Source organism: Nuphar pumila, chromosome 14 (genome assembly GCF_984573655.1).
Source record: "Nuphar pumila chromosome 14, dmNupPumi1.hap1.1, whole genome shotgun sequence".
NCBI lineage: Eukaryota > Viridiplantae > Streptophyta > Magnoliopsida > Nymphaeales > Nymphaeaceae > Nuphar > Nuphar pumila.
The window spans coordinates 18097941-18110215 of NC_143262.1; the positions used below are offsets into that span (position 1 = coordinate 18097941).

At 45.5% G+C, this 12275-nt stretch overlaps 2 protein-coding genes across 2 annotated transcripts; one reads left to right on the forward strand and one right to left on the reverse strand.

Moving 5' to 3' along the window:
- Nucleotides 1-1920: 1920 nt before the first annotated feature.
- On the reverse strand, nucleotides 1921-2809 carry LOC149816536 (phytosulfokine receptor 1-like). The gene is made up of 2 exons (XM_089986917.1): nucleotides 2403-2809; nucleotides 1921-2278 (listed from the first exon to the last, which is right to left on the reverse strand). The coding sequence occupies exons 1-2, from the start codon at nucleotides 2807-2809 to the stop codon at nucleotides 1921-1923; spliced, it is 765 nt and encodes a 254-aa protein (XP_089843043.1).
- A 3088-nt stretch (nucleotides 2810-5897) lies between these two features.
- On the forward strand, nucleotides 5898-8440 carry LOC149816537 (phenylalanine ammonia-lyase 2-like). The gene has a single exon (XM_089987978.1). It carries the CDS (start codon nucleotides 5966-5968, stop codon nucleotides 8258-8260), a length of 2295 nt encoding a protein of 764 aa, XP_089844104.1. The 5' UTR covers nucleotides 5898-5965; the 3' UTR covers nucleotides 8261-8440.
- Nucleotides 8441-12275: the final 3835 nt, after the last annotated feature.

Here is a 12275-nt window from a genome sequence, read left to right on the forward strand (position 1 = left end):
GTTTTGATTGACACAAATTATTTTTTAATTATTTTTAGCTGATTCAGAACTATTCACTTGAGAATAGGTATGGGCCGATTCGTTGGCCAAACGATTCAGGGCCGATACCGATACTGATAACATTGGTCTGGTACTTTGCATATTTAAAGCCCTAGTGGCCTTGACCTGCTTTCGAACCAAAAGGTCTCAACATAGTCAATCTTTCCTGGTCAAGTTGTACCTATCGCAAAAGGAAGAACATGAATTTAGGGATTGAGACCCAGGATAGGTCCTTAAAGAAAAATCCCCCACAAGACCAGCGTCCTTAGTTACATATACTGAGCTAGCTCTAGTCAAGTTGGAAGGATGTGAAGAAGATCCAGTCTGATGTCTGACTGATCCAAGGGAAGAAGCTGAAACACCCTGGATCTCACTTCATGGCTACATGCTAACCCACATAATTAAATTATTATGGTCATGTTTGGATGACACCCAAAACCTGTTGCAAACTAGGTTTTGGGTGTTAAACCCACATTTGAACCTAAAACCCAGTTTGTGCATTATTTGGGTGATGCAAACTAGGTTGACAAAACTTGGTTTTGCCTCAAAAACTAGGATTTGTAAAAACACCTCTACCTTGTTTTTTCACCAGGACTAACTTGGTCCCCTCCACCACATCAACCCCTTTCTCATGAATCCTTCACGGGCGCTCCCCAATTTCTAGCCATTTTTGGACCAGTGTTCGACTGGTTCTGCTTTGTCGGCATGACATTAGCCCGGCTATTTGCCGCCGGTCAGCCACCAGCTGGAAAATAGCCAGGCTGGTAACGCTGGCCAGGGTGGTGCTACATGATTTATTTAGCAGAGAACAACTTTTAGATAATTTAAATGTCATGTGAGCAGGTTTTATAAGGTTAACAAAACATCAATGACTCAAAATTCTCATAAATTTGAAAGATCATAAAATCATATTTTTTAATAAAAAAACACGATTCAACATCCTATTCCTAGTAAATAATTCCTGTTAAACACATCTGGGAGGTTTGATACTGTCCTCACTGTACGAATAGTAGTAGGAATTTAGTTTCTCATATCACGTGTATCATTCAAGTTCATACCAAATTGCATACTTTAAAGATATTTTGTTCGAACTACTGCAGACCTTCACCGGACCCCACCGTACTCCCAGCTTTGAAAGTGGCCATTCTCATGATACTCCTGTTTTGAGCATAAAATACTTTAGAGTATCTTCATTTCATCAATTGCAATTGATTCTCCATATTTAACAAATTAAAAAGTATGATGCTTATTCTAGACTATCCTACCTTCATAGTTCATACCGATAAAGATATACAGGGCACTACCATATATGTTGTCACCTGAGAAGACCAGGTGCCATGATTTCCACCAAGGAGCCTGATTTTTTCAAGCAACAAAAGAGCAAAACTGTCAAAAAAAAAGTTGCCATATTTTCTAGTCCCTATTCAGTTAGATATTGTGCAAAACATTAGTGCCATCTATGTCATCGTTTTATTTTTATATGATCTTCACTCTTTTTTTTAAAGGCAAACTAAGGTTAGGCAGACCCCCACCAGTTATTATTCAATTGTACCACTGAGGTCCTGCAACAGACTTGCACTGATAACTCCTACCAACCACGTGGAGCCCCATTGATATCTTCACCCAAATTTTAAAATTATAAGAGCTTAAGTGGTTGTTTAGAGGCTCATAAATCATTATTTTCTATAAAAGATCACTACAGCAAGATTTGAGCATATTTTGCTAAAGGTAAATTTTCATTCCAGGAGCAACTGTACTTGAAGCTTACGCTTCAGAGGCGAAACGCAAGGAACCCAGGCGCTGTAGGGAGGCATTTGCAGGCTCGAAGAGTACGCTTCACATGGGTGAAACGCACGCCTCACATCGAGGCACGCTTCGCTTCTAAGGCGTACACATCATGTTCACCAGCCAGAAGGGAACCTTGCGATCGATGATGTTGCTCTGAAGGTTGAGGACTTGCAGCGAGCTTGCGACCCCGCCGGCCGCATTGTTCTCTGACGGAGCGATGCCGGTGAGCTTGTTAAACCCAAAATGCAGGATTCTAAGCAGTGGCGGTGAGGAGCCGGAGGCGTTGAAGAAAAGCGAGGATGGGAGCACGCCGAAGAGGTTGTTGTGCCAGAGAGCGAGCACCTGAAGGTTTGAAAGCCAACCAATCCCTGCCGTAATCTCGCCGCTAAGGCCGTTGTCCTGAACGCTGAGGTGGCAAAGAAGGGAGCAGTTGGCAAGGGCCGCCGGAATGCTTCCTTGAAGTAGGTTTCCATCAAGCCAGAGGTACTTCAGAGAATCTCTCTCAAAAAATCATCGAAATCTCCCCGATCAGCCGGTTGAATGAAAGGTTGAGCAGATGCAGCACACATGCAGACATATTGGCCGAAATCTCTCCGAAGAGCGAGTTAGACGAGAGATCGAGGAACTGGAGGCTCGCCGGAAGGCTTCCAGAGGGGATTCTCCCTGTCAAGAGGTTTTGGGCGGCATTGAGGATTTGCAACTCGGTGAGGTTGAAGATTTTCTGTGGGAGCATCCCGAAGAGGGCATTGGATTGGAGGAATATGGCACGAAGGATGGAGCACCGACCGATAGAGGAGGGAATGGTGCCGTTGAGGAGGTTGAGCTTTCGGAGGCCGGATAGGAGGCCTAGCTGAGGGGAGAGGGGTCCCTGGAGGCGGAGGTGAGAGAGGCAGAGCTCGGTGATGCGGTCGGAGATGTAGACAATGCACGACGCCCCCGCCAGTCGCCAACGAGGAGGAGGCATTCCAGTTGGAGAGCGCATCGAGGGGGTCTTGGAGGCTTAAGCTTCAACGCCTCAAGGCTTAAGCCTCGCTTAATAACAGGCTCAACGCCTCGCTTCGCCTCATCGCATTTAACAACCTTTGATTAGGAGTCTTCACAACCAAAAAAAGAACAAGAACAATTACATATTTTTAGTTAGGGTAAATTTCATTTAGGAGTTAGATCCAAGGGGGATGGCATAGTGGGATGGGGCGACACTGTTTAACGGGCAGCCTAGGTTCCAGTCCCATGGGCATCACTCCTTGTGTAAGCCGAAGCTCGGGGACTCCCTGGGATAGAAGGGTAAGCTCTCGAAGTTTTACACTTACAGGACAACGATCATATGTAAGGCAGGCTGAGCCAGCGTGACTAGGTTTCTGCGCCAGCTTGCGCTTGGGGGTGGTTTCTCTTATTAAAAAAAAATTCATTTAGGAGCCAACGTTTTCTTTTAATTTCAAATATGAGGCTCATGTTTCTAATTTTCCTGATACGAGCCTCTGTTTTCTTGTCAATTTCCAAAACATAGGCTGACATTTATTATTATTTATTAGATCAAGTTAATTCATAAGTCAAATTACAGCAATAACCTTCATAATCGCCTTTTCTTTCTTATGGAGATGAATGAATAATTTATACTTTTCAAGAGATGCATATTAATGTATGGTCCCTATTTGATAATTTCCAGAAAACCTATGGCTATATCTGGAATTTTGGAAAACTCAAGTCACATTTTTGGGATTAGGAGCAAAAGGATGGCCCCTAACTGGAATTTCTCCTTTCAGTTAACAAATCAAATTAAATCTCATGTGCGCTGACGTTGAGTTGGGGAATATCGGATTGGACTTGACCAAGTCTTCCATCATGCAAAAGAGTAAAACAACCATCGATTGCCATAATCAGGGTTGCAATGAATCGGATTTTATCTGGTATCAGACCCAATTTGGTTCCATTTAGTTGCATTTGGTGAGTTAAAACCAAATTCATTTATTATGGAATGTGGATATGTTTTTATTTTTTTGATACTGAATCGGAGAAATATCCAAATTTGATGGATATCCAGATCCATTTACATGTAAAGAAGTGGATTTGGTTTGGGCTTTTTACCATCCGAATCCAAATCTAGGTTCGAATGTGGTATTTGACTACATCAGAATCCGAACCATGTGCATCCCTAACCATAATGCATGCCCTTTACATGGGTTGGATTTGGATGCCCAAGATGGTTCTGATATTAAGGAGCAGTCAATACATTTGGATCCGAATTCAGCTCCTATTTTAACTGCCTCAAGACGATCTAGGGATATATGTAGTTAGGGCTGGTAAACAAGCCGAGACTAGCCTGTTCAAGCTCGTCTCGTAAACTAGAAGAGGTGAGCTTGAGTCAGACTGGCTGGCTCATGTAAGAAAATTTTATGTGAAAGTCAGTACCACCAACAACAGGATTTGACACTGTGGCTTTGGAATATCATGTGGCCATATGAAACTACATGAATTTGTGTTGATGATTGATAGGTACACTTCATCCTGTTTTTTTTTTTGGGTCACTGTTAGGACCTTCCAAAAAACTTAGCTTTAGGTGATTTCTGCTTGATCTGAACCCTTAGATGTGTTATTATTGTTTATTCTGTAGAGAACATGTATTTGGTTATTTTTTTATGCTCAAATGTGCTTTTTGAAGAGATAAAAAATCAATGACTGATATTGTACTAAAATTTGATGTTTATTCACGCCATACATTAAACCAATTTGAAACAGTGATTGTGTTTTAGTAAATAAGAAATGATGAACACATTTAATGGTTCATATTGAGCAAAAACATCTAAAACTATGTTTTTTTTAAGAGGGTCCTAACATAGACTTAACAAAAAAAAGGGGATATTGTTTAGCATGTTCTGTTTCTTATTTTCATGTGTTAAAGTTTACTCAAATATGATGTTTTATACTATTTTTAAACTACCTTTATTTTCATGAATGGTAAACCATTGATTTTTACCATCTGAAAATTGAATCTTGTGGTGTATTAAACATGATAAAATCTTCTTCTTTTTTTTTTTTTTGACAGAGAAAGCTGGGTTTAGGCATACCCCTACCAGTTATACAACCATACCATGGGGTTCGAACTTACAACGTGACGTGCACTAACTACTGCCAGACAACCAGTTGGTAACATGATAAAATCTTCTTACATAACAAATAAACCATGCTAAACCCATCTGGATTGTTAGATCAATCATTTGGTGGCTAGATCCATGCTAACAAAAGGGTGTACCACTATATGGTATCATAACATATATATATATATATATATATATATATATATATATATATATAGAGAGAGAGAGAGAGAGAGAGAGAGAGAGAGAGAGAGAGAGAGAGAGAGAGCTCTTTTCATCTGAACTGTTTTGGATGAGGCCTTCCATGTTTAATGTGTTTTTAGAGCTATAAAAAGTAATGGCTCTTGCTTACACTAATTAAGCTTGTTGATGAAAAGAAAATTCACCCCAATTATTTTGGGATGAAGGTGTAGTTGTTGTTGTTGTATGAAAAGAAAATTCAAGTTTTAGTTAAAATTGATTTGATTCAAAATAGGTTTTTTAGTAAATAAATAATGATGATAGACATTTAAAAGTTTAGATTAAGAAAAAAAAAACCCTATAATTCTGATTTTTGTTGAAGTTACGGACATGATTAAAATAACGGTGATTGGGTTCCTTGGTACGCTTCTTATTAAAATCAAATGTCCCTTGATGTGTTATTGGACGGTAGGTCTTCCTTTGTCAGAAGTTGTCGCTAACGACAGTCTTAGACTTCAAATTTGACGACCCCTTTCGCATCTTTCAGCAAGCAGCCTCGCTGTACTCACTTATTTTTGTTGCTAAGGTAGCGTCTCAAAAAGAGTAGCAGCCTTCCTCTCATCTTCTTGGAAAAGGACCAGACCATTCAATACACGACGTTGGCGGCCACCCACCAAAGACTTTGACTCTCCAAAGTGGCTCAAAGCCTTCCCCCGTCATCACTCATCACCTTCTCCTTTTTCTCCCTCTATCTATAAGTACCACAGTAACCACACCACTCTCACTCCACAAGCAGAGTTGAGCAAAGCACCCACCCATCTCTCTCTCTCTCAGTCCCACATACACATTTTACCAACAAACAAATGGCAGAGTCCATTCAAAAGACCATAGAAACATGCAGACCACCAACCCTCCCTCTCCCAAAGGGCGGCATCAACCCCATCTGCGTCCCTGGCACCTCCTACGTCACTAACCCTCCCCATTGGCGGAAGGCCGCCGAGGCACTTCAGAGCAGTCACTTCGAGGAAGTTCGCCGGATGGTATCTCAATACCTGCGCTCTGATGCCGTGTTGATCCAGGGAACCACTCTCACGACGGCACAGGTCGCCGCAGTTAGCCGGCGCCCCAGCGTCAAGGTCGCCCTCGACGAGCCCACAGCCCGCGCCCGCGTTGCTCGCAGTGCGCAGTGGGTGGCCGACAACATCGCGCGTGGCACCGATACCTATGGCGTTACCACCGGCTTCGGTGCCACGTCCCACCGGCGAACCACCAAGACGGCCGACCTCCAGACGGAGCTCATCCGCTTCCTGAACGCTGGGGTGGTGGGGAAGGACCACCTGCCGATCGAGTACGCCAAGGCGGCCATGCTCGTCCGGACCAACACCCTTATGCAGGGCTACTCGGGCATCAGGTGGGAGATCTTGGACGCCATCGGCAAGCTCATAAACGAGAACCTGATCCCCAAGCTGCCGCTGAGGGGCACCATCACCGCCTCCGGCGACCTCGTGCCGCTGTCGTACATCGCCGGGCTGCTCACCGCCCGGCCGAACTCCCGTGTCTCGACGCCGGGAGGTGAGGAGATTGACGCCAAGGAGGCGCTGAGCCGGGCGGGGATCGGGGAGCCGTTCGAGCTGCAGGCGAAGGAAGGGCTGGCGCTGGTGAACGGAACGGCCGTGGGGTCGGCGGTGGCAGCGTCGGTGTGCTTCGACGCGAACGTGCTGGTCTTGCTTTCGGAGGTGCTGTCGGCGCTCTTCTGCGAAGTGATGCACGGGAAGCCGGAGTTCACCGACCCGCTGACGCACGAGCTGAAGCACCACCCGGGCCAGATCGAGGCGGCGGCCATCATGGAGTACCTTCTCGACGGGAGCGATTACGTGAAGGAAGCGGCCAGGCGGCAGGAGGCCGACCCGCTCACCAAGCCGAAGCAGGACCGATACGCGCTCCGCACGTCCCCGCAGTGGCTCGGCCCCCAGGTGGAGACCATCCGGTGGGCGACCCACGCGATAGAGCGGGAGATCAACTCGGTGAACGACAACCCGCTGATCGACGTCGAGCGGGACACGGCGGTGCACGGCGGCAACTTCCAGGGGACGCCCATCGGGGTGTCTATGGACAACCTCCGGATCGCGCTCGCGGCCGTCGGGAAGCTGATGTTCGCCCAGTTCTCCGAGCTCGTCTGCGACCACTACAACAACGGGCTTCCTTCGAACCTCCCCGGCGGCCCGGACCCCAGCCTCGACTACGGCCTGAAGGGCGCCGAGATCGCCATGGCCGCCTACACCTCGGAGCTCCTCTACCTCGCCAACCCCGTCACCACACACGTCCAGAGCGCCGAGCAGCACAACCAGGACGTCAACTCCCTGGGGCTGATATCCGCCCGGAAGAGCGCCGAGGCGATGGAGATCCTCAAGCTCATGAGCGCCACCTACATGGTGGCGCTCTGCCAGGCGGTGGACCTCCGCCACATCGAGGAGAACATGAGGGAGGTGGTGAGGCACGCAGTGCTGCAGGCGGCGAGGAAGACGCTCCACGCCGACCCGAAAACCGGGTCGCTGCTCGAGACCCGGTTCTGCGAGAAGGATATGATGAGGGTGGTGGAGAACCAGCCGGTTTTCTCCTACCTGGACGACCCGGCCAACCCGTCCTACGCGCTCATGCTGCAGCTGAGGGAGGTGCTGGTGGAGAAATCGCTCGCCGGCGAGGAGTCGGAGGAAGAGATGGGAGATGGGTACCTCATCTTCAAGAGGATACCGGCGTTCATGGAGGAGTTGAAGGTGAGGCTGGGGGAGGAGGTGGCGAAGGCGAGGGAGAAGTTCGACGGCGGGGAATTTCCGGTGGCGAACCGGATAAAGAGGTGCAGGACGTACCCAGTGTACCAGTTCGTGAGGGAGGCGATGGGGACGGAGTTGCTGAGCGGGACCAAGAAGAGGAGCCCCGGGGAGGATATAGAGAAGGTGTACAAGGGGATCTGCGAGGGAGGGAGGCTAGGGGAGGTGGTGCTCAAGTGCTTGGCCTTCTGGAGGGGTTCCGCCGGACCCTTCACCCCCAGGTCGGTGGGGTCGTCGCCAGCCAGGTGCGACCCCGCTCATTGGGGTTGGTTCGATAATCTCAGGTCGCCCAGCGCCACCAGCGGCAGGGGGTTCTGGAACCAGCCCTAGAGGGGTGACGACTGGACGGCTGACGTGCCACCATTCGCTGTCGATTGTCACTTTGTGGTTATTGCCAGACAGAGAATCTATCTCCCTGTAGGTAATAACAAAAAAACAAACAAACCAGGGAAGGTGTTCGTTTTGTCATCAACACCATGTTTAAGTGTTTTTTAATAAACATGATTTTGCGTTCTCTCTCTCTCTCTCTCTCTCTCTCTCTATCTATCTATATATATATATATATATACCAAAACTGAAATTATGCAAACTAAAATATAACCGGGTTGGCCAGGTCGTCCAGGTAGGAGAAAACCGGCTGGTTCTCCACCACCCTCATCATATCCTTCTCGCAGAACCGGGTCTCGAGCAGCGACCCGGTTTTCGGGTCGGCGTGGAGCGTCTTCCTCGCCGCCTGCAGCACTGCGTGCCTCACCACCTCCCTCATGTTCTCCTCGATGTGGCGGAGGTCCACTGCCTGGCAGAGCGCCACCATGTAGGTGGCGCTCATGAGCTTGAGGATCTCCATCGCCTCGGCGCTCTTCCGGGCGGATATCAGCCCCAGGGAGTTGACGTCCTGACCAATGTGTGGTCACTGATTTAAAGAGAAAAAAAAATCCTGACCACTTAGGAAACCCCAAGCGGGCTTTCCATCAAAATTTAAGATATAATCAGAATGAAGGATAATGAGATCCGTTAGTTTTTGTGGGTTAATGAGTAATATAAGGATGATTGGTTGTGGAGCATCTTTAGACCATCGTATGGTACACATTTGGCAGGAAATCAATGTCAGAAGATTCAATTTTGCAAGTGCCTTTGGCACCAATCAATGAGTCAATTTTAGGCCCCGTGACAGATAGAACACGTAAGTTCTTGATATGTAGGACTTGCACATAAGATGACCACCATCAAAGAGTTTGGTTTCAGTCATTCTCAAGGTCATCATCTTTACCATACCCTTTCCCATAATCTCATTGAGGCAGGTTGTTTTGATCAAATTGGACTTCATAGACATTGTCCATTTAGTTAAGACCAACATTTGAATTGTCAAAATATAGCTTGTGTGGAGTTTTTTTTTTTTTTGGAAATTCAAAAAAATCAAAACGGCTAAAAAAAAAGGAAAGAAAAAGATGTCATGATTAAAAAGTCAAGTTTTTTCATCGAAAAACATGATCAAAGGTTCGATTTCTATCACAGCCAAGCCGAATCCACAAGACCACATTTGATCAAAACAACTTGTATCAATGAGATCCTGGAGGGAGTCAGAGCCGTACCTGTGTTTTATGGGGCCTGAGGCGGAGGGAAAAAATGGGCCTCCTATTAATATTAGGAGTTCAGGGCCAGGGCCTCCTATTTTTTTTTTAAAGAATCAAAATAACAATAAAATTTGCATTCACATTAAACAAATTTAATGTTTCAAATATTTATATTATATTAAATAAAAATGTATAAAATATTTATATAAACTACCTAAACAATACTCATTGGCCTTAAAAATGGGCCCCTAAAATTTTTTTGGGCCCAGGGGCCCTGAGGCCCAAGCCTCATTGGCCTCTTTACAGGTCCGGCTCTGGAGGGAGTACATTGTTAAGGGACGAGTGGAACCGGGGCCCCATATTATATGTGTGTGATCCGTGATGCACCCCAACGTACATCACCTTCTATTTTTTATTAAATGATCAATGCAGTAAACATCAAAGTTTACAAGTGAAAACTGAAAACCCATGTCACATAGATATAAGTAAGCCAATTCATTTAGAACTAGGGCACAAAGACCACGGGTGTCAATGGGCCTGGTTTATCCGGACCCGACCTGAACCAAACCCTATATGGTCGGGGTATGGTGATAAATAAGAAGACCTGATTATGACCTAAGTCCTGACCCGATGGTCCGATTAATACATTGTCCCGGGTATAGTTTGTGAAATTTTATACCAGACCCAGACCTGACCTGAGTTCCGATTAAGACCCACAAATTTTCAATGTAAAAATGATAAAAAAATATGGTTTTGCCAGGTTTGGTTCATGTAGTTTTTATCGGGTCCGGGTACTGTTTTTTTTATAGTGGACCTGATTAAACCTAAGTTTGGACCTGATACCATACCTGAAAATCTGGTCCAAGTCTGGTTCTATGTTGGTCCGAACCAAACCAGACTCTTTGACACCCTTAGTGTCAATGGATCGGGTTTGACGAGGACACTTAACAAGCCTTGGACCGTGGTTATTAAAACGAAATATAAAGTGGATCGCTTGAACAAGGCCTCCTTCTAATCAAGTTTAATTCTTCCTATTATCTATTTAAAACCTGATATTTTTCTCTGATCTAAAAAAATAAGAAGTCGATTAAGAACATGCATGGAGCCAGTATGGTTTGTGAATTTTCATACCAAACGCAGGTTCGGCCAGAGTCCCAATTAGGAAATGCACTTTTCGATGTAAAACACATAAAAAACCATCAGTTTACGAGCAATGGTCAGGTCTGATTGATATAATCCTTATAGAACTCAGCCACCTAGGCACCTGGATATGGCTTTATCAATGGTAGGACTGGTCGGACCAGGGTTCAGGCCTGGTACCATAACCTCAAAGTTGAATCCAGCTCTAGAGAAGGTCCAACCCATTAGTTAACACCCCTTATGAAGACCTCAAAACTTTTATTTGTGATTGGTAAACATATATATTTTGATATTTTAATATATAAAAGTAATGTATTTATTAACAAAATATATTATTTTAAATATTAAAATAATATTGCATAACGTGTTCTTGTGACATAGGTGGTGTCATAGCATCATAACAACTGTTTGGCCGCTGCCCCTTGGCAAGACGCCCGGTGTTGACAGTTTCCCAATTGAGTTTTTTAGGGAAAGTATGGGAAACCTGTAAGGGAGACTTGCTTCAGCTGCTTCCTGAATTTCATGTGAATGCCAAACTACCCAAAGCATTGTGCAGATCGGTCACTATTTTAATTCCTAAGGATGTGAGGCGAGATGACATTGGTGGTCTAAGACAAACATCTTTGCTCGAAATAATATTCAAGATTATTACTAAAGCATTGGCTACAAGTATCAAGGATGTTATTCATTCCATTATCTTCCCTTTCAGATTTGCCTTCATTCAAGGGAGAAGTTTGCATGAGGGTTTCATAATTGCCAATGAGGTAATTCATTTCATTCATATTACTAAGAAGATGGTATTCTTAAACTCGATTTGGAAAAAGCCTTTGATTCGATTAGCTTGGACTTCTTGGTCACTTGCTTAAAAAAAAGTGAATTTTGGCCCAAAATGTTGCTCTTGGATAATGGAGCTATTGGTCCATGGCGGTCAGTATAAACGATAACCGGGGGAGATTTTTCCAACATTTATAGGGGACTTCAACAAGGAGACCCCTTATCTCTGCTGTTCAATATCGTCATGGAGGCTTTTGTTATTATTCTGCAGGAGGCTACCACATCTGGTTTCTTCAAAGGTATAAATATCACTGACATGTCTTCATTCTCACATTGTGTTCTTTGTATATGACGTTCTTATCTTTGGTCGGTGGTGGTGTGTACACCTCTCTCTCTCTCTCTCGCCATAACCTTTGTCTTCTCCTCTCTCCATTCCATCTCCCAAAAATGGCCCCAAAACTCATCACCACCGCCTTCTTTCTCAATTTCTGGTTCTTCTTCTCTCTCTTCTTTGTGGTCATTGAAACCTAAGGCCGAAGAGGGCTGCTCCCTTTTCTCTCTCTCTCTCTGGCATCGTTCGATCGGTCGACACAAAAGAGAAGAGGGCTTCTCGGCCACTCTTCCCCCCTTTTCCTCTCAACCCTAACCTCCATCCGCTGCGTGCCATAACCTCCATCCGACGTCCTGCATCCTCTCTCTGGCAACGTTTCGACCTCTCTCATTACCTGGTGCAGCTATATTTGGGTGGAGCTGTTGTGGAAACATACTGCCCATCCTCCTGCCCATTTCTCTTCCTCGCCCCCCTTCTTTGGGTCTTCTCTCTCTCTGGTGTGCTCTGCTGCCCCACCCACCGCTCG

Coding starts and splice junctions, on each gene's coding strand:
- LOC149816536 (XM_089986917.1), bottom strand. CDS start 2,809: ATGCGCTCTCCAACTGGAATGCCTCCTCCTCGTTGGCGACTGGCGGGG. Junction 2,279..2,402: donor GGAGAGATTTCGGCCAATAT/GTCTGCATGTGT, acceptor ACTTCAAGGAAG/CATTCCGGCGGCCCTTGCCA.
- LOC149816537 (XM_089987978.1), top strand. CDS start 5,966: ATGGCAGAGTCCATTCAAAAGACCATAGAAACATGCAGACCACCAACC.